This window comes from Eumetopias jubatus, unplaced genomic scaffold (genome assembly GCF_037043125.1).
Source record: "Eumetopias jubatus isolate StellerSeaLion01/CBP00866 unplaced genomic scaffold, mEumJub1_p1.0 scaffold_8, whole genome shotgun sequence".
Classification (NCBI taxonomy): Eukaryota; Metazoa; Chordata; class Mammalia; order Carnivora; family Otariidae; genus Eumetopias; species Eumetopias jubatus.
In genome coordinates this window covers 100099629-100121977 of record NW_028274814.1, presented here as the reverse complement: position 1 = coordinate 100121977, position 22349 = coordinate 100099629, and the positions used below count along the sequence as shown (strand labels likewise).

Sequence of the window (22349 nt, the reverse complement as noted above, 5' to 3'; positions counted from 1 at the left end):
TCAGTACATACTTAGAAGTGGAATCGCTGGACCATTTAGTATACATATGTTCAGCTTTAAAAAATACTGCCAAATAGTTTTTCAAAGGGGTTGCTGTAATTAGCATTCCCACCAGGAGCAGTAAGATTCGTATTTTGGTCTTTACCTGCCTGATTCTTATTCCTGTATTGTTAAGAACTTGGGTAGAGAGAAGTGTTTGGTACTACTTACTGGATACCTAAAACACTAACACATTTATAATATAAATGTCTTATTTACTTCTTTTATCTTTTCAAGGAGACTGTAGACTCCTTGAAGCTGTTACTTCAACATATCACTGTTAAATTGAGTTCTATTCACCTTTGAGAAGCAATATAACGTAATGGTTATGAGCAAGGTTGGGCTCTGTCATGCACTAATTATATGACTGTAAAATTTATTTGTAAGATGGGATAATAGTACTTCATGGAATTATATTGCAAGCATTGAATGAACCAACGTGCGTTTAAGTGATTTTAATAATGGCTGGTGTCTAGGAAGTTCTCAATAAATAGTAGCTGTTATTATTGCTGTTATTTTCTTGGCATTTAGAGTTTTTTCAGGCATGTAGTGAGCATTCAATAAACACATTAATACTAATAGATTAAATTGAATTGAGAAGAGCAATCTATCATGACTACACTCTGTTCACAAACTCCTTTTGTCCATAGGCTCTTGTCTGTATCCTGCTTATTTTTCAGAGACCTTGATTTTATAGAGGTATTGCTTTTCAAGATCCCAATGACCCATACACTTACTTACTATTTACATTATTGTAGTTCATTATACCTGTAGCTTTATTGGAGTGCCATAAAATTATTTAGGAAGGAGAGTAAAGATACGTCACCAAATCTTCAGATTTCTTATTATAAAGGAGTTTACTAGTAATAGGATGCTAAAGTGTGGACATTTGGGTTTTGTTTCATATTATTAAACAGAATTCTAGGACTAGCAATCTTTGTGAGATCATTTAGTGCCATCTGAAGGCCATAAAGATTACACAGCTGATCAGAGGTCTTACAGCTAGACTTATTCAAGGCTGGAACCTCATCTAGCACTTTTTCCACCATTCTGTTATTTTGGTAAGGTATGTTTTCAGCTACCTATGACTGAAAATTTGACTGATAGTGACTTAAAAAAGTCAGGATTTATTTTCCTATAAAACCAGCTGCCTGGAGGTAGTGTTGGTTTCAGTTCAGTGGTTCAGGAATGACACAGCTCTGGGCTGGCTTCCTCAAGATCTTATTGGCCTTTCTAACATGGTTGCCTGATGGCTGCCGTGGCTCCTAGCATCACATCCCTGCCACGTTCAGAGACAGGAACTGTTCCCATGCCACTCTCTTATCAGGACAAAAGAAAGTCTTTCCTCGAAGATTATGGACAGAACTTTGTCCCTTAGTCACCTCTAATGGAAAGAGGCCAGAAAAGCAAATTAGATGATTGGAGGGAGGCAAAGGAGAACAGGGTTAGAAATGGCTGCCAGTAGCACTGTAATAGGACCAGTTACAAATGTGCTATTTACTTGTATAGCACTTTGATACTGTACATTCTAACACAGAATGTATGTGTGTGTGTATTATACACTATATCTCAGGATTATTTCTCATAATATGTGAATCTGCTTCAGTTAGCTAGCACTCTTAAAAAAAAAGGTTTATAACTTCATCTTCATTCTGTGCATTTCAACATATCAACATAACCGTTTTTGTACTTTTATCTTTTACATCAACATCAAGTATAGGAAACTTTAAACTAATTATTGACAAATGTATTTCTTAACAGGATAAGAACCCATTCTACATTAACTGAAAATATGCTTTCTCATAAAGTACAATTTGATGGTAGGATCATATCAAGGTAATTATGATTTTATTAAACTTTTACTCCTATGATTATAAAACAATATTCTCTTCAAATAGAAATAACAATAATGAGATTAAATTTGTCACATTTAAATGTAAAATGTGAATTTAGAATGAATGTTTTTAAGTAATATTAATGTTACAAAAATTATAGGAACTATGAACCTATAAATAAGACATTTTAATTAAAAGTTACTTAAAAAGTGATTTTAAAATGGCTTTCCAAAAGAAACTTAGAAGGGAATTTTTTAAAGATATGTACTATTTCTAGAAGATGGTAAAGCATTTAAAAATTAACCTTTATGTAAGCTGCTGTCTTTGATTTTCTTTGAATGGCTTAAATTAATAGTAGATTATTGATAGATGCAGGACAGTGAGAAGGAAGATGATTCTCAAATCTGTTACCTCTGTCTTAGAAACTTCCAGTCATACACAATGCTGATGTTTTTTGTGTATATTAAAGGTGAAGTGTGTTTTTAAAAATTATCAAGTCTGTTCAGTGATTTTAAACTTTCTATCACAAAGATAAGTGTCTATCCTTGAGTGGCTTCTTGCAAGGTCAACATTTTTTAGGGTCTTTCACTTTATCTTAAAAGTCTATGTCAAAATAGTAATCTACATTGTAATATATCTATATCCTATCAGTGTAAGATAAAGCTTTTTTCTCCATCCAAATCTTACTTAAATTGACACTTCAGTAAGCCATGCCATGTTTCCCCATAACCCTTGCTCATTGCTGCACATTCAAGAGAGTAAAGCTATTCTTTGACATACACAATTCTGGTTTATTACTTAGTTTGAAAATTACCCTATTTGAAAATTTTTAATATCATTCTGTTTTTCTAGAAATGGACGTGATGCTTGCAGAGAGCTGGTTGGGTTCTTTTTTGCTCATGACCAGTCCCTAACAATTTATGAATATCGGCAATTTGGGAAAAACAGGTATGCCATAAAAATTGTTACAACTCTCAAGATGATTACTTCTGAGAGAAGCTGAATAACTTCACATTTTTGTCATTTAACTTCTAGAACAAATGTGCTTCCTTTTATTCAAAAAAACATTTATAGTCATCAGTGTGGACGAAGAAAAGGAAAACACTACCAACTGGGCGATTTTTATGTTGTAAGTGAAGTGTATATGTATGCAAATGTTTTAATGCCAGATGCTGAAATTTGTGGGGGTGTGGGGGTAGAAGGAACAGGGTTTCTAGTTTTCAATTTATTATCTCTACTCCTTATAGAGCAGGGGCTAATGGTTGATCTTTCCCTGGGAGGTTCTGCCTCTCAGGTCCAGATCCCAGTGGTCTGAATGTAAGCATATAGCATTTATTCCTTGTAACACTCTATCCCTCCGTCACAAATCTGCAGTATAAGTTTGGGAGAGCTTGTCTCTTGGTGCTTTTGAAAGCTCTACAATTGTAGAGGCTGTACCACTGGGTAAGTGGCTACTTCAATAGTCCCAGGAGTAATGGTCCATGTCATGCAAGCCTATCTCCTGTAGATGCATGTTCTTCTCTATGCGGAGGGATACTTGGCCTCTGGAGCTATCACATATCTGATATTTAGCTTCTCCGCCTTGTGATTTCCCCAGCTCACACAACTCCTGACTTATGGTGTATAACAAAGATTCCCTAGAACGGGGTCGATCATGGGTAATATTACAATTTTGGATAGTGCTCTTAAATTTTAAATTATTATGTTCGCATTATCTCATGAGTAAAATTTAGAACTGTCCACATTGACCATCCACATAACAAATATCTGCTCATAGGTTAAGCATTTGGAGATCGAACAGTGACTAAGTTAAATCAATTCCCTGTTTGCATGGAGTTTACAGTCTGATGGGAAATACAGTCAAATAGGAGGGCCACATCAATGTGGCTGAATCAATGATTCAGTTTCGATGGGTCAAAGAAGACTTTCTGGAGACAGTGCCGTCTAACATCGATCTAGAAAAGGCTGGGATAGACAGGAGAGAGGAAAAGCCTTCTGGGAGGGGGACAGCTTGCACAAAGAACAAACATGAAAGAGCCTGGCTTATTTGGAGAACTGGCTGAACTTTAGTTCACGGTGGGAGTTGGCAAGAGATGAGTCAGAGCTTATTAAGAGTAGCCTTATATTAAAGAGTTACCTAGAATGTATTGGGGAATCACTGAAAGATTAGAAGGGGGTGCAGTGAGGGGAGCTGACGTTGTCAGGTTTGTGATTTAGAGAGAAAGATCTCTCTGGTTACAGTATGGGGGATGGATCAAAGACTAGGAGAAAGAACCAGATCGGATTGAATTCTATTAATTAGGAAGGAGGTTATAGCAACCTAAATTAGGCTAGTGGCTGTGGCCATGAAGCTAATTAGAAAAAAAATTTTAAAGTCTTCAGGAGGCAGAATCAATAGGATGTTGTGACTGGTTATGTGAGGAGTTGGGGATGAAGAAGAACTTTACATCTTAGACTTGGATTAAATACACTAGACTAGTCACTCCAGCCTCCCTCTCGAGAGCTAGAGAAAATCAGCTCCAAATCCCATTTCACATACCTGTATACAGAATGTTTAATGTCTACCCCAACATTCAAGTTACCTCTAGCTCTGAACTGCTGCTCCAAAAATTTAGTATATTTTATGATTTATTCTTACTATCCTGTTCTATATTACTTGAACCCGGTGTAGAACTCTGCTTCGTTTTATGATTTCCAAAAAAGAATGAGGTGGGGGGGAGATGGGAGAAACAAAAAGGAAGGGAGGGAGGGAGGGAGGGAGAGAGAGTGGAACGGAGGGATGAAGGAAGAAAAATAGGAAAGAAAGAAGGGAGGGAACCCACACACAAACCATATATACGATCCTTTGTGTGGCAGACATTTTGAAGGGACTATAGAGTGAGGTTTATATTGCAGCAGTGTAAGCAACTTATAATTTATTATTAGACATTCATATGCTTAAAAATATGTCCCTTAAACATTTGCCGTGATATAGGTCCTCCTCTCCATTTTCTGACTCCTTCCATCTCTTGCTCTTCCCACAATCTTCCATTTCTTTACGCAGAAATACTTGGCTTATTTTTCTTTTTTGTGGAGGTGGGGGCGGGTCTTGTCTGCCTTCCATGTGTTACTCTGGAATTTACCTTTTCACTTCTGTATGCCCCACGAAGGTGTTTCCCAGACACTCCCTAAAAGGAATTTTAGGCCAGCTGTTCAGATAATAGTCCTGTAAACGTGCGCATGTGCCCATAGATGCACATGCATAAAAGTGCACCCACACGTTCACTCACAAGCATGCATCTGTTGCTTTGGATGCATGACTCAGAACTCATAGGTGGACCCTATGCACACAGAGCTGTATACATACGTACGCTCATATGCATTACACTGCTACACCTATCACATAGTCTCTAATTGCTTCATATAGTCATTTCAAGAGAATTGATAGATATTTTGAAGAATGGAGAGAGTACTGTACTTACAGGTTTTTTAAGTAAATGCTCCAGGAAAAAGAGGAAAGAAATCTCTCCCCTTATTTTCAAGAGAGATAATTAAGCCCCTTATTTTAAATTTGTGTTTGTTCATATTTGGCCATACTTATTTGAGCAACTCTTGGGGATTTTTGATAGGAATGTTTTCACCAAAGCCTTGCTGCTCCAATTAGGTTACAGTTCGTTTTACATTTATGTGATGTTTGTTGTCAAAAGACCAGGTGAAAGAGGGTGATGAATCTATTAGGTCATCAATTTGCAGTACATCTTTCCGTGAATCAATAGGTCTGTTTCTGAATTTAAGGATGTCATAATTTCAGTTAAAATTACTTGTCCTTTCTTCCTCTGACTCCTAAAAAGTTGGAGTTCTTATTTTTTCACATCAATTGTTAAATCTAAGATTGTTCTAATTGAGAGATTGACTGGGAAATTATTTCCTTTATTTTCCAATATTATTAGCTGAAGCCTGTGTGGTTTCTAAATATTCTCTGAATATACTTTTTTTTTATCAGTATAAAAGTATACCGTGTCAAACATAATGAGAATTGAATATTTAAATTTAAATTGAATATTTAAAATTAGTGTTAGTTGTATTTTACTTCTTCTATACTTTCTAGCTTTAAAGAATTCATCTGTTAATTTCTTTAGGGTGCAAACTTGACATTTTTGAGTTATGATCATCCCAGACTTCCAGAAAGCGTAAAGGAAAACACATTACTTATACTTCGGATCACTAATATTGATCAGATGGCTTTGGATTCTCTCAAGTAAGTCAAATATGAAAACACTGTTTTTTATTATCATAAAATGATATTCTATCCCAAAGCATTTTGACTTTGGTAAACTTTATATTTTGAAAAACAAAGCATAACTATATTTGTCTACTTCATGGGCTCTATTATACTCAAATACACTTTATGAGTAGGAATAGTTAAATTAAGATCAAAAGTATTCCATTTTATGTTAAAGGTGCCTTATTAATTTGCTGTGCTATAACACCTTTATTTTACCAAATGCCACCAAAGCAGTCAATTTTAAAAGGTAAGCTTATAGTACACTATTATAACATTTTCCACATTTTTTAGTGTAATGCTTTTGTTTTTTTAGCACTAAAAAATGTCTTGGGTCTCACATGATTATAGTATTCATTGATTGATGATTTGCATAATGAAAAAATAATGCTAATGAATCAAAAAGTGCTTTTATTTTTAAATTTTTATTTATTTTTATTTTTTAGAGAGAGAGAGAACAAGCACGGGGTTGGGGGAGAGAAGGTCAGAGGAAGAGGGAAAGAGAGAATCTTAAGCAGGCTCCACGCTCACCAGCATAGAGCTCAATGTGGGGCTTCATTCTCAGGACCCTGAGATCATGACCTGCGCCAAATTCAAGAGTTGGATGCTTAACCGACTGAGCCACCCAGGCGTCCCTCAAAAAGTGCTTTTAAATGAATTTGAGTTTTTAAAGTCATAGAATAGATATTATGTAAAACGTATTATTTATATATATTTATATATATATAATATATATAATATATAATATATATATTTTATTATATATTATATATTGTATGTATGAACATGTCAGTTGCAATATATGTTATTTGTATATATCTTATATGTACTCTGATTTTAAAAATTCAAATTCATTTAAAAATGCTTTGATTCATAGCATTCACAGCATTATATATAAATAATATATATTTTATATATATTCATATATATGAATTATGTAAGTAAAGTATAACAAACATAATCACATATAATCAATAAAATATATATATATATTTTTTAAAGATTTTATTTATTTATTTGACAGAGAGAGAGACAGTGAGAGGGAACACAAGCAGGGGGAGTGGGCGAGGGAGAAGCAGGCTTTCCTCGGAGCAAGGAGCCTGATGCGGGGCCCGATTCCAGGACCCTGAGATCATGACCTGAGCCCAGGGCTGATGCCTAACGACTGAGCCACCCAGATATATATATATATAAATATATATATATTTTTATATATATATAAATATATATATTTTAAAATCACAGAATATGTGTGTATATATGCTATTCTTGCTGAGTGTTTCTTGGTGCTGTATGCATTGCAAAATGATAATAATTGGTGTACTGTATGTGCATTAGAGGCCACATCCCATAAATTGGCTAAAGGAAGACTGTTTCTTTGTCATTTACCATATTTCTCAAATGAATGCAGTTTCTTTGGCTTTTTAAAATAACATTTTTACATTCTGTACTTTCAAAGTTAAAACTGCTTTTAAATTTTATAGTTTTAATTATTCTAAAAGAACATTGAAATAGTTACAAAATGAATGTAATGTTGAAGGTAGTTCTTGCAAGGTTTAAGGATTTTAGCTCTTGATTTAGCATATTTAATTTTTCTGGGAATTATAGCAGCAAGTGAAACTGGGCCTTGAGAAACCTCTAAGCACTCTTCCAACTCTGAGAGTTTCTTTGAGTCCAGAACAGGGAAGAGCTTAGAGTTTCCATACCGAAGATTGCAAAACAATATATTTTTGTCACTGTGAACATGTCAATTACAGAACTGATTCTGTGGAACATGAGGATGATACCAGCAGTCAAGAAACCAATGACAGGCGTGTCTTAAAGGCCATTCAAGGTACGTATCATTACTATTGTCTCAAGCAGTTTTAATTTTCAACAATTTTCTTCGCAAGCAGCAAAGCAGTATTTTCCAGACATTTCTTAGTTTTAAAACAAAGGCACTTGATTTATATTTCTTGTTTGCTTCTTTTTATGAATTTATACACTTAAAAATATCTTTATAAAGCAGATGGATTTGAAAAAAAGGCAAAAATATTTTTAGGATTTCCTCCACTTTAGTGATCTTGTTTAACTAGTAGTGTATGAATTATGAATTTAAGAATTTTAGAAAGTACTAGGTAGTATGGGTTTTCTGCATGAAATGAATAAAATGTAATTGATTTTTGTAATCTAATACTTGTCTTATGCATGAGATGATATCCCAAAGTGATTTATGGCAGCCTCCTGTAAAAGAAAAAAATGCTAGCCTGGGAGCCAGGTTGATGTTTGGACTCAGCCATTTAATAGACATATTACTCTGTGTAAATCTCTTGCACCTCTTTCTTCATCTCTAAAATGGGGATAACCTGTTTTATTAACTTTCCAGAGCTATTGTGGTAATAAATGAAATACATGCAGGCTTCGGACATGAAAACATGTTATGGATTTTGTTTCTAGAGTCCAGTCTTATAACCACCCAAGCATATGAGGCTCAAATAGACAGTTCCTTTGATGACTCTCATGGTCAAGAAGGAGGAAGACATTAAACAAGTAATCATAGAAGTCAACTTATCATTTATAAGGTTTGATAAATCCTAATTTGTCATTTAAAAATGATATGAGAATAAGAAGGCTAGAAACAGATTTAAAAGCTGTCTGGGATTGGGGTTTAAAAGCTCCCAATATTCTTGATGTCATTGTTAGTAAATCATTTTCTCTGTTCTGTCATGGTCAGCCCCGTATTTGTCACTGTTGAATCCAGTGACCTTTGTGCCTTATTATTTAATAACTGCTTTGGTAAAGTTAACTATATTTTCTTTAGTAAAGATGACACAAACTGTGTTAAGTGTAATTACTGACCTGCAAAGAGAATGCTAGAAGCTTGAGAATATAACTAAAAATTCCTAAAAGAAAGGGCTGCTTTAAATGTGTAAGTATAAGATAGCACTACAAAGCCTTGATGCTGTTCAATATGTAAGTTAACAATTTGAAGATTTCAAATATTTTAGAAATTTTGAACTCATTTTTGAGTGACTTGCCTCACATCAGTTTTATAATTATAGCAAAGAGGAAAGAGATTAAAGATGTGAGATCATTAGATGAAGAGGAAGCCTGGAAAGCAAAAACTAAGATTTTATTTGTAACATGTAGATTATTTTCATGCTGATAAAGTGATGCCTTATTTTTCTATGTAACACTTACACCACACAGTGGTGCTATAGTTCTAGTATATTTACGTGTGATTTTGTATATAACACTCTTTACTAAAAGCGTTCTACTTTTCAAAGTCTTTTGTCAGTCCTCCATACCATCTAGTTGCATATTCACATCCTTTATACCGCTTACATCAACTTCAATTTTTCCTACGAGAGAACTGATATATTTGTATATAGGAACAATCAGTTTCCATTTCTCTTCTTCCTAAACAGATGCGCTAAAAGAACAGCTACACAAAAGGGGTGTTCGTATTTTGACTGGATTGGGAAAATATCTTCAACAATTGGACAAGGAAGGAACTGGACTTTTAGATAAGGCAGATCTTAAGCAAACTCTACAAGTATTTCACTTAAAACTGTCTGAAAATGTAGGTACTGCAATGAATGACATAGTTTTCTTAAGTGGTATTACTTTTCTATTGAGATTTTAGTAGTTCATCTGTCTCTTTTTTACAAAAGATTATTTATTTGTTTATTTATTTATTTATTTATAGCATGAGTTGGGGAAGGGGCAGAGGGACAGGGAGAGAGAGAATCTCAGGCAGAGTCCGCGCTGAGTGCTGAGCCCCTGAGATCATGAGATGAGCCCAAATCAAGAGTCGGACGCTTAACCGACTTAGCCACCGAGGTGCCCCCATGTGTCTCTTTCTTTTTGCTTCATAATCAGTGTTAGCCATCAGGCGACAAGTCCTGTTAAATTTTAAAATTTCAATATTCATTCCTCCCTCATGAACTTAATAAGAACCTAATAAGTAGGCATTGTTCTAAGCTCTAAGGCATACTCTATACTCTTAAGGTCTTCATAATCAGAGGAAAAGAAAGATGAAGGATTACAGAAGACTATATGTGTTAAATAGAGAATGCTTTCAGAACACATGGGATCAATTCCAGACCAGGTTATGGGGAAGAAGAGAGACGATCATAGCATTCCTGGAGGAGGGTATATAGCTGAGCTGAGTTCTGAAGGATGAGAGGAGTTTAAACAGGCAAGAGAGGAGGAAGAACGTGGGTCAGACAATGACGACTTCACACAAAGGAGAAGCACATGTGAAGGCACGAAGGGGAGGGGGGTGTGTAGCCTGTTCTAAGAATTGCAAAAGGTCAAAACTGCCCCCCTGCCCTCCCATTAAGCAACCAAAGCTTTTACACATCCTGTTCCCTGTGCTGTGAGCAATCTTTTTTTTTTTTTAAAGATATTTTATTTTTTATTTGACACAGAGAGAGAGAGTACGAGCAGGGGCAGCGGCAGGGAGAGGGAGAAGCAGACTCCCTGCTCAGCAGGGAGCCTGATAATGGGGCTCAATCCCAGGACACCGGGATCATGACCTGAGCTGAAGGCAGACACTTAACCATCTGAGCCACCCAGGTGCCCCTGCTGTGAGCAATCTTCCACTAGACCTTTGCATGGCTGGATTTTCCATCCTTTAGGCTTTCTCTATGGGGAGCACTACGCTGACGCCTCTGTCTAAAGGAGTGCCCCATCTGATCCCTGGTCCTCTGTATACCGTTTACCATTTTATTTTCTTCATACCACTTTGCAAGTATTTTCTGGCTTTTCTGGCAAGTAGAGTGTTAGTTCCATCAGAGCAGGGACCAAGGTGCTTCTGGTTTCCTGCTGTGTCTAACACCTCGAATGGAACCTTGCATACGGCAAGTGCTGAAGAAACAGCCTCAGTTTACGTGGATAGATAAGATGTATGGAAGGAAGGAAAAGAGAAGAACAGAGAGAAATAAGCCTGGTGGGCTCCATTTACCTTTAAGCCTTGCATGCTATGCTAAGAAGTTTGGGTTTTATTCTAAAAGTAAATTTGAAACACATCTACCTCAAGGGTTTCAGATCAGAGATTCTCTTGAATTGTTTTCTCTTGCTTCAAATGGTCTTGTCACAAGACAGTGTATTTTGTGGCAGGAACACTGAGAATTGAATTTATGAGATATAGATTCAAGTTCTAGACTTACTACCTCAACGGTGTGATCTTGCATAGGTCTGTTAACTTTTTTGATTGACAGGCTCTGCCTGGGCAATCCACAGATAATACCTATGGTCAGAGTTACTTTGAACATCAGATGAGAAAATTACATAGGAATATGCCTTTTCAACTAAAATTCTGTGCCATTGTGGTGGTGTTTATCATTGTTGTGACATACCTGTCCTTTGTGTTTTTTACCGAGTTTAACTTTGTGGCCCACACTTAGTGACACATATTAGGGTTCCTCTAACTTTATCTCTTCCTCTCAATAATCATAATAATAGTAAAAACAGCAATAGAAAATTAGAAAGCCTTGGTGTCTTTATCCATAGTCATACAGGTAATTAATAACTGAGTTAGACCTAGAGCCCAGATAGTCTAGGTCAGCCTAGTATTCTTTCTGCACCAACCAGTACTTCTCTTCTTGGTTGATTTGCTAAATTTTTGTCACTGGAGTCAGAAATAAAAACTAAAATAATTATATAAGACTTCTAACATAGGGAGAACATATATTATGAAAATATGAGTAAACTTCCCTTTTTCCCATTTTAAAAATAATATTCCCTCCTTTTGCCCCTATAATATCACTAGAGACTGCCTGTGCAATGATAAGCAAAAATAAGAACTCAAAAATCACCAATCTGGGTCTAATTGTGGAACTAGTTTGGGGAAAGCATAGTCATTCTCCTTAATTTGAAATTTAAAAAATTGATATGCACCATAAGTAGCCTAATTTATTAGAGATACTATCAGTAAATTAAAGCTCAGTTTTTTTTTCAACTGAATTATCATTTTCCATTCTGTACCATATCTTAGAAAGAAAGACTTATAAATTTGTTGCCACTTTTGGTAAATTATTCCATTTTTGAAAATTATTTCCTTTAAGCTTCAGGCAATATCTTTTAATTCTAGTATTCCATGAGTTGGGCATGCAAATTCATTTTTTATCTGTATTATGTATGATTTTAAAGGTCAAGCTCACTTTTAAATTTAAGAGCACATTTTACAGACACTTAAAGTCAGTCATGTAGTGGGCATTATGACAGACAAATTAGGGGTTATTGAAAATTGGGGGGAAGCAGGGCATCTTAAGATTGAGTTTTTCTTATTAAAATTTTAATTGAAAAAAGTAGGAGGAAGTAGAAGAGAACTTTTTTGAGTCCCATTGTCAGTCACCTTGCTAGATATCTTATTTACAGTCTCACTTAAAGCTAACAACTTGACTGAAACTTTGAAAATATATTTATTTACTGGAGTTTAAGAAAACTCCATCTGTATTTTTTTGTTGTTGTTATTAGGAACTCTGTGAATAGAACATTCTGTTAAATTGTGCATTTGCAAAGAAGTAAGTGGCAACGGTAAAATGAACAAACTGGCATAAGGATTTACTCAAAATAACACCTTTCAGTGTGAATTGTGGAATAATATTGGAGCCATTCAGATCCTCTGTACTTTGAAACATGACTACCAGCAGAAATACTCTTGTGGCCCTAATGCTATTGGAATCACTGTAGAACCTGAAGTGAATTTTTAATTGTCACGTTTATAATACATTAAAAATAATAAAATGTTCAAATTCAAGTAGGTGGTGAGCATTTTTGTATAGAAAGGAATCAAACTTAAAATAAGAATTTGTGACACTGGCACTCTTAAATGACCCTGAACTTTGCAGAACCGTCCACCACAGAGTTCCTTTAAATAGTTTTCTTAGTGCCTTTGTTTGGGTTTATATGTAACTTTTTGGAATTGTTAAGTCTGCTACTTTGGAGCTACAGAAGTAGTAACAAAATAGTATTAAGGTGAGTTTTGTTGTGGACATATATAACTTTAAGGTGAAACAGTGGTCTCTGAATATTTCTAGGATTTTGAATCTGTGTGGCAAAGTCTGAATGGCAATGGCAGTGGCAAGGTTGATTATGGAGAATTCAAACGTGCCATTATTGGTGAAATGAATGAATACAGGAAATCGTTTGTTCGAAAGGTAACTTTGTTAAGTAATCTTTTAGTTACTTTTTAAAAAGATTTTAAAATTTTTTGTTATTTATTTGAGAGACCCTCGCCCCCCCCCCCCCCGCACCCGCTTGCGCAGGCTCACACAAGCAGGGGGAGGGGCCGGGGGGAGGAGCAGAGGGAGAAGTCGACTCCCTGCTGAGCAGAAAGCCGGATTGGGGGACTCCATCCCAGGACCCTGGGATCCCGACCTGAGCGGGAGTCAGACTACTAAACTGACTGAGCCACCCAGGCACCCCTGAAATAGTTACTTTTAATAGAGTGTTGGGTTCATTATTTTAAAACTTTATTGAATTACTATTGAACATGTTTTAAATTCCTTTACCTGTAATTTATTTTGAGATTAATAAAATACAGGCAAACACATACATATACAAATCTACCAGGATAAAGCAAAATAATTTATGCGTATGTTTTAGGAACAGATTTTAAAAGGAAAATAAAATCTGAAATCAAATTTTGGTTCACAAATTACTAGTTCCATAAATTGCTGGCTCCGAAAATGACTAGTTATATGATTATCTATTATTAAATATGTCTGAGCCTTAGTTTTTTGTCTCATAGAATTGGTATAAGGATTAAACTTGTAAATTTCTTAGCATTGTGGCTGTTCCAGTGTCAAAGCTCAATACATGTTATCTTAGGATTGTGACTAGAGATGTTTATCTGGTATGCATATTAGCCAGCTTTCAAATGAAGATTAAAATGACTATTAAATTGGAATGAAAAACAGGAGCCCTGATTTTTTTCTGAAAGATTTATTTATTTATTTTAGGGAGAGAGAGAGAGAGAGAGAGAGAGAGAGAGAGAAACACACTTGGGCATGCATGAGTGGGGCAAGGGGCAGAGGGAGAAGGAGAGAGGATCTCAAGCAGGCTCCACCCCGCATGCGGAGCTCACAACCCTGAGATCATGACCTGAGCCCGAATCAAGAGTCTAGGCTTAACCAACTGAGCCACCTAAGCACCCCAAGAGGCCCTGATTTTTTATAGGAAAGTACATATTACTCAGGTTCTGCTGGCCAATTTTAGAGCATACTTTTGAGCAATGTAGTTTCTTTCTCTTTTGAATATGTACCTGTGTATAAATATCTAATATTGAAACAAAGCTTTTGTGTATAGAAAAGTATAAACAATTACATGAAGTATAAATCTCAAATAGAAAATATCAAAATCTTTACTGGCCAAAAGACACAATAAAAACTTTATGTTAAATGAATTCATCACATAATAATTTATAAATTTGCATTTATTTGTACTTTACATGTCCTGGTGACGGATTTGAGTATCAGGAGTAGAAACTGGCTTAGGGCTTCAATGTATAATAGGGGGGGATTCAGCCCATAATAGGTACCCTATTTCTGTGAACACATTATTGTGAATAAACAAACTTGATTCTAGTTTTGACTCTTTCGCAAATGTGGGCTGTTGCTTTGGGTTGGTTGTGTGTTTCTATATACCCATTCCTCTTCCCCATAAAATATTTTTTTATTTTATGATACCAGAAATTGCATTGAATTAGAGAAGCAGTAAAACAACTGGCATATCAAAAGGTAGTGTTAAATTTTGGGAAATAGAGTAACATAAGCCATTTAAAAAATATTGTACTTTCTTTTTGATTTTAGTGATGAATATTTGCATGTTACTTTTTGAATCAAAATGGTCCTGGCAATTTGTTTTGGCCATTTATCAGTTTCCTATAAATCCTAGAGCTGGAAGTTACCAGAAAGGTCTTTTACCCAACTCTGCAGTGTAAGAGGAGGAAAGCCAGGGCAACAGAGGTTAGTTTACTGTCTCAAGGTCAGGGTGCCAGAAAGTGCAGGTTACCTAACATCTTGCTCCGACATCTTCCTGTGTTCATGATGCTTCCTTCATATACCAGTTTAGTACTTTTAAACTGGCTTGTTTAGAGCTCAAGGATAACCTTCTACAGAATAGAGAATTAGGTTCTCATGTCTAATGATTTCATAGAAAAAAAATAACATTTCTCTCTTATTTAGGCCTTTATGAAATTGGATTTCAACAAAACTGGCTGTGTGCCTATTATAGACATAAGAAAATGTTACTGTGCAAAGAAGCATCCTCAAGTAATTTCAGGTAATTATTATGAGTCAAAATGCATTAACATTTCTAAAATGTTAGTTAGTAAAAGTAATATCTTAAATTATATTAACTTACAGTGTGGACTTGAGGCCATTAAGGGAGGAAATAATTATTTTTTAAACCAGAAACATAAGAGCCATTTTACCTTCTTTGGCAGCAATATACTAAAAATTCTGAGGTCTATTGTCTGTGCTTACTCTTTTTCTTTGATGTTTATAAACTGAGATTGAACTTTTATTTCTTGAGGAATTTGAGTTAGGACAGAATGGTTTTAGAGGACAGATAATTACATGTGTAAGTTCTCTGAGTTAGTTTTACTGTATCTTTGTATCCTTGGAAGATTTAAGGCAGAAAGTGAAAGTGTTTCTCTGGGAATGGAGGTACACATATAATGGGCATACATACGTCTATCAAAATTTGAGGATCTAGAAAATATCTCAAATATATACAGGCAATTTAGGATGGTTTGACTTAACAATTTTCTGACTTTACAATAGTGTGAAAACAATGTGCATTTAGTAGAAACTGAACTTTGAATTTTGGATTTTGATCTTTGCCCTGGCTAACGATATGCAGTACGATCCTCTCTTATGATGCTGGCAGCGGTAGCCAGTCATGTGACCAGAAGGGTCAACAACCCATACACTTATATAACCATTCTATGCCCATACAGCTATTCTGTTTTTTACTTTCACTACAGTAGTTGATAAATTATATGAGATATTCAATACTGTATTATAAAATAGGCTTTGCATTAAGTGATTTTGCCCAACTATAGGCTAATTTAAGTGTTCTGAGCACGAGTAAGCTAGGCTAGGCTAAGCTATGGTGTTTGGTAGTATAGGTGAATTAAATGCATTTCAGCTTATGACAGTTTCAGTTTACAGTGGGTTTATCAGACATAACTTTATTGTAAGTCAGGGAAGATCTGTAATTTTAGAGATTCATTACCTACTATATTGCTTCTGACTTTAATTTTTACATAGTTGATTTATAAATAAATTATTATAAAGAAAGTTTTGGCCACAGTAACTCTCCTCTTTTCATCACACATTCCTCTGTAGAGGTAACATTTAATATCATTTAATATATATACATTTCAGTCATTACGAATTTTCATAGCTGTATAGGTACTGTATATATCAAATACTTCTTGCAGTTGTTGTTTTTTTTTTTAACATGACAGGTACACTAAACACACTGCTATGTAGTTTACTTTTTACACTCAAAAATATGTTTTGGAGCTCTTGCCATATTAATCCATATTGGGCTACCTTATTTTTATCTGTTGCATATTATTCTTTTTAAAAATCAATACACTACAATTTACCTAGTCTCCTACTGGCAGACTTTAAATTTCTAAGCAATGAAGCAGTGAATATGCTTATTTGTGACTCCTTAGGCTCATTTTCTGCTGTTTCCTGTCGGGGGGGGGGGGTGGTTATTTCAATACCTAGAATATCTACGTTTCAAATTTTAATTGATACTTACAAATTGCATTATGAGGTGGCTATACCAGATTATATTGCCATTAGTTGGAGAATTCATTTCCCCGACTGTCATGCCAACAGCATAGAATTTTGCCAGTCTGATAGACTAAAAATTTTTATTTGCATTTCCCTGGTTATTTGGAAGGTTAAACATATTTTTGTATATTTTTTGACCATTTGTAATTTATATTTTATGAAGTGTCTTTCTAATTTATGATTTTGATCGTATACTGTTAAATACTACAGAATACTATTATTCCAGAATTTTCCTTTAATATTTTATTATTAAAAGAAGATACATTGTAATTATTTTGGTTTATCATCATTAACCCTTGTAAATGGTTTATTTATCACTTTTAATTATGAAGTGAAAAAACCAACAGTTTGTTATAAAGATTAAAGCTAATCATCACTAGCTTCCCAATTTCTAATAGTCTCTTTTAGGTCAGAATAGTTTAATTTGCTTATCAATGACTTTAAATGAACTGCAGTTGCCATAAGAAAATTTCGAGCATTATTGGAGTTAGCATATCTATTCCTTTAAACCTATGTCATTCTCTGCTTTTCTTCTTTAATTAATTTTACTAAATATAAGAACAAGATAGTTTACTTATTTCAAAATTAGGTGATTTCAACATCCTATATTGTTTTTCTCTTTATTTTCTCCCTTCTAATAATTTTAATTAAGTTGCTAAAGTAACATTAGTTTTGTTAGATGTCATTGAATTGTTGGTGAGGGTTTTGTTCTTGTTGGATAAGCCTTCATTAGTTTAAGAAATTCCATACCTCATCTTTGCATTACATTAAGGAAGATAAGCTAGTAGGTACAAGTAGTCTTAAAAAGAGGAACACCCATTACAGTTTTTTAAAATTTAAAGTTTAAAAATTTATTATTATCTATTATTACAAATTATAGTCTCTTCACATGTCCATCTCTGTAAAATAAATTATTTACAATTTTTTAAAAAAAGATTTATTTATTTGAGAAAGAGAGAGAGAGAGAGAGAGAGAAAGAGTGAGCAGGGGGAGGGGCAGAGAGAGAAGGAAAGAAGTAGACTTCCCAACGAACTCGGAGCCTAAGGCCGGGTTTGATCTCATGACCCCCAAATCATACCTGAACCAAATCTAGAGTTGGACGCTCAACTAAGTCACCCAGGTGCCCCTAGATTATTTACAATTTATAATTAATTTCAAATTAAGGCTTTTAGAGCACAATTTAACTATAGAAAATACTTTCTTTTTACTTTACTTAAATAATTTCTTAGAAAAAGGTATTTTCAGCTTTAATAGAAATGGGATGTCCCAAATGTATTTCTGTATCATTGTTTATTAAAATACTTCATGGTGTCTAAGAAGAGAGAAAGAAAGGTTAGTTACAAATGATAAAAGGTATGTATGTATTTCTTGGGTGGTGATACAGTGGAGGTATAAAATTCTTGAGTATTTGAAACACAAATTTAAATAAAAAATGTTTTCATTAAAAAACAGTATTTTAGTATATGTGCTGCTGAAGCGAGCACTAAAAAACAGTATTAAAACTCATTTGTTCAAAAGTATGGATGGTAAACAGAGGAGGAAATCTCTTCTGCTAACAGCTATATATTTTTATATAGATTAGATCTTGGTTAATTTTAATCCTTGACTAACAATCACAAATTTACTCTATTGTTTTATATTACCATTTCTGCAGAGCATAATTATTCAGTCCTTGTTCATTCAGCCTTTTTTAAAAATAAAATAATTGTTCTCTGTTTTGCACACATTTTTAAAAGACAGCAAACGTCTGAAGCATTTTTTTAGTTTGAAAGACACTTAACAGTGAATTATTATCTAAGTCCATTAGAGAACCTCTGGTTTTTAAAAAAGATACAACTCTTATCCTAATTTTGCCCACCTCATTAGACAATTAAGGTGGTATTCCCAATTTAAGTTTGTTATTTTAAAATGCAACATGATTTCAAAATGATTTGAGGGTCATTTATATTTTTCTGACACTCTTTTGCCTTTATATATGGGTCTCTATTTTCTTTGAGTATTATCTGACCATATTTGTAGCTCCTTTCATCTTTTAATTCCTCTTATTAAAAACTTAATGCATGTCTTTTTTCCTTTTACATGCTAGGATCCTGGGAGTAGATCTAGATCCATGTGAATAGGGTAGCATGTGAGATTGCTCCTTCCCTTTAACTGACGACAATATAACCTACGCTACTTATTTAAATAGCTTATTGTTCTCTTTCTGAATTAAAAAAAATCAAATGAATTAAAAGACTGCATCAGATATTTTATGTTCTTTCTTTGTTTTTTTTCTTTTGTTTTTTTAAAGATTTTATTTATTTATTTGTCAGAGAGAGACAGATTGCGCGAGCACACAATCAAGGGGAGCAGCTGAGGAAGAGGGAGAAGCAGGCTCCCTGCTAAGTAAGGAGCCCGATGCGGGGACTTGATTCCAGGACCCTGGGATCATGACCTGAGCTGAAGGCAAATGCTTAACCAATTGAGCCACCCAGGCGTCCTGTTTTTTTTTTTTTTTTTAAGAACTTTTACCATATTTTAATTGAATTTAAACGACTGTGAAAGGGTGATTCTAGAGATATAAAATTCCCAGGCATAATATATTCTTCCTTATTTGCTAAAATTGACCTGCTTCTCCCAAATTGAACTCTGAAATATTCTTTTTAGAAGTACTTTTCAGTCACAATCTATGGGTGGAGACTACAATGTCTCAATCTCAGCAATACACAGGGTTAGGAATCTTAATGGGTATAGCATGGTCAAATGAATAATTTTCTTTCTTTTTTTTTTTAGATTCTATTTATGTATTTATTTATTTATTTATTTAAATTCAGGTTAGTTAACATATAGTGTATTATTAGTTTCAGAATAGTTTAGTGATTCATCAGTTGCATACAACACCCAGTGCTCATTACATCAGGTGCCCTCCTTAATGCCCATCACCCAATTACCCCATCCCCCTACCCCCCTCCCCTCCAGCAATCCTCAGTTTGTTCCCTATAGCTGAGTCTCTTATGGTTTGCCTCCCTCTCTGTTTTCCACTTATTTCATTTTTCCTTCCCTTTCCCTGTGATCATCTGTTTTGTTTCTTAAATTCCACATATGAATGAAATCATATGGTATTTGTCTCTCTGACTGACTTATTTTGCTTAGCAATTATGTTCTCTCTTTAAATAACAAACTGAAGAATTGTAATTTTTTTACATATGTGATTCTCAGTAGCATCTTCCTATAGAATGAAATTAATCCTATTTCGTATGACGTAGTGGAAATAGCCTCCTTAATGTCAGAGATTAAAATAGAGTGATTTTTTTTATTTTTTTTAATTTTTTTTAAAGATTTTATTTATTTATTTGAGAGAGAGAGAGAATGAGAGATAGAGAGCATGAGAGGGAAGAGGGTCAGAGGGAGAAGCAGACTCCCCGCTGAGCAGGGAGCCCGATGCAGGACTCGATCCCAGGACTCCAGGATCATGACCTGAGCCGAAGGCAGTTGCTTAACAAACTGAGCCACCCAGGCGCCCTAAAATAGAGTGATTTAATCCAGTGAAAATTCTTCTGACAAAGATTTTCATAGGCTTCCGAATCTTGTTTGCAGTAATATTTTCTAGCTGCAATTATGAGTAACTGATTCATAAAATAACTAATGCCTGAATATAGGGATGTTTTTCACACATTGCATTACTGTGTTAACAGCCTATAAATCTTTGAAATTATTTACTTGTTTTCTTCTTTCCTCATTTCTAATGGGAATAAAGCTGAGTCCTCTACAACATTAAGATATATAAGAATATGGACAGTAGTGACTGTTACTTTGTTTATACCTATAGGACACATCTGATCAGAGGCTTAAAAGATGCCTCAAATGTGTATAAAGTCATCACCATTAAATTCTGATTCATGCAAGAAAATGTTTAAATAAATTGGAGGGTATTTTGACATAAGATTTGAAACTGTTGAAAAGATTTCATAAGGTGATTAAGTATTTCTGTATCGTCATCAGTCATTTTACTAGTGTTTTAAGGAGATTGTTTCACAGTCGGTACTATCTTACAGGCCTTTCCACAGAGGAAGAAATAAAATTATCGTTTCTAGAAACATTAAAAGATGCCTGCAGCAAGTTGGATGAAGTGTCCTATGGTGAATTTGAAGATTACTATGAAGGTCTAAGTATAGGGATAGTAAATGATGAAGATTTTGTTAATATCGTACGTACTCCGTGGGGGATTTAGTTTTTTTAGAATGAGTGTGTCTTCAGCACTAAGCATTTCAAAAGAGAGATGAATTGAATGTAAAATATGGTCAAACCCTGGAATATATTTTTCTAGGATTTCTTTTTTTTTTTTTTTTTTCTCAAACAGGTTGAGTCTGGAAGGAGAAATCAGAAAGAGAGCTGAAGGGGTATGTGTCTGGTCATGAGCATGTCTGTGTGCCTGCCTGTCTTCTAAGTGTCTAAAGCTCTATCTTGTTGATTCATTACTTATCTTGAATATATTTTAAAGGTCATTTTTTAAATTAGCCTTCATAAGAAAGTTACATCTGTATCAAACTATATGAGAGCTTCTATATAGTAACCAAGTTACTCGTCCATTGTTTTTTGGTTACCCATTCTCCAAAATATGATTGCTGCCCATTCTCAATTTGAAGAACTGGAATTGGACCCAAAAGCCTGTAAGACTTCAAATAGTTCAGCTTGTTTCAAACATATGAAAATGTTAAAGGAATTAGAGGATATGCAAGAGAAATTTTCCATGCGGTGTAGATGTTTTCTGTAACATAAATATTTAGAATGATGGAAGCTTACCCTTAAAATGCTTATTTAAACACTGACTTGTCTTGTGGATTCTTCTAAATTATGTGCTGTTTATTGTCCAGTAGAGCACAATGTAATTATTCAAGTGATCAGATCTGTTTGATCTTTTGTCCTATTTTTAACTGCAATCCTTATTACCTATGCAGAATTACTGTTTAGCTAGAAACAATACAAAATGGGATGGAGAATATTTTCTTAGATTTTTAAATAAAGATCTGAAAAAGTGCATTATCCCATGTATGGACTAAGGGATAATTTAGTAATTCTTAACAAAATGAAAAAGGATGTTTGTGTCCTAAAATGAACGTATGTTATTCTAAACATCTCTTTTTGTTATGCTAAACAACGAAAACATTTTCTTCTAAATAGATATTATTTAATGGTTAGATATATTGTAATTGTCCTTTCTATTCTTATGTTGTTAGGTCATATTTTCTTGTGAATATAATCAGAAAATGTATAGGCTGTCATCTTGTAAAAAAACGGAAGATTCTTCTGGGATTTAACATGTTAATGTCACAGCATAGTCTTAAATATCCTCCACCCTTTTAATATAAATAATCGTCTGTGTTTACAAAAAGTTTCTCTACTTAGGAGCTTAGGAATAGTTAATTTCTCATT

The 22349-nt window shown here is 34.4% G+C and overlaps 1 protein-coding gene across 4 annotated transcripts in view; it reads left to right on the top strand.

The window, feature by feature from the left end:
* CAPS2 (calcyphosine 2) overlaps window positions 1-21266 on the top strand; it is a 44511-nt gene extending 23245 nt beyond the window's left edge. For all 4 annotated transcript variants that reach the window (XM_028091346.2, XM_028091345.2, XM_028091342.2 and 1 more), the window contains 9 exons: window positions 1801-1875; window positions 2727-2822; window positions 2910-3003; window positions 5993-6111; window positions 7893-7969; window positions 9543-9697; window positions 13161-13280; window positions 15309-15405; window positions 20972-21266. In XM_028091346.2, the coding sequence (XP_027947147.1) occupies window positions 1801-1875; window positions 2727-2822; window positions 2910-3003; window positions 5993-6111; window positions 7893-7969; window positions 9543-9697; window positions 13161-13280; window positions 15309-15405; window positions 20972-21147 (1009 nt within the window). In that variant the 3' untranslated portion in view covers window positions 21148-21266. The remainder of the gene's footprint in view (window positions 1-1800; window positions 1876-2726; window positions 2823-2909; window positions 3004-5992; window positions 6112-7892; window positions 7970-9542; window positions 9698-13160; window positions 13281-15308; window positions 15406-20971) is intronic.
* Window positions 21267-22349: the final 1083 nt, after the last annotated feature.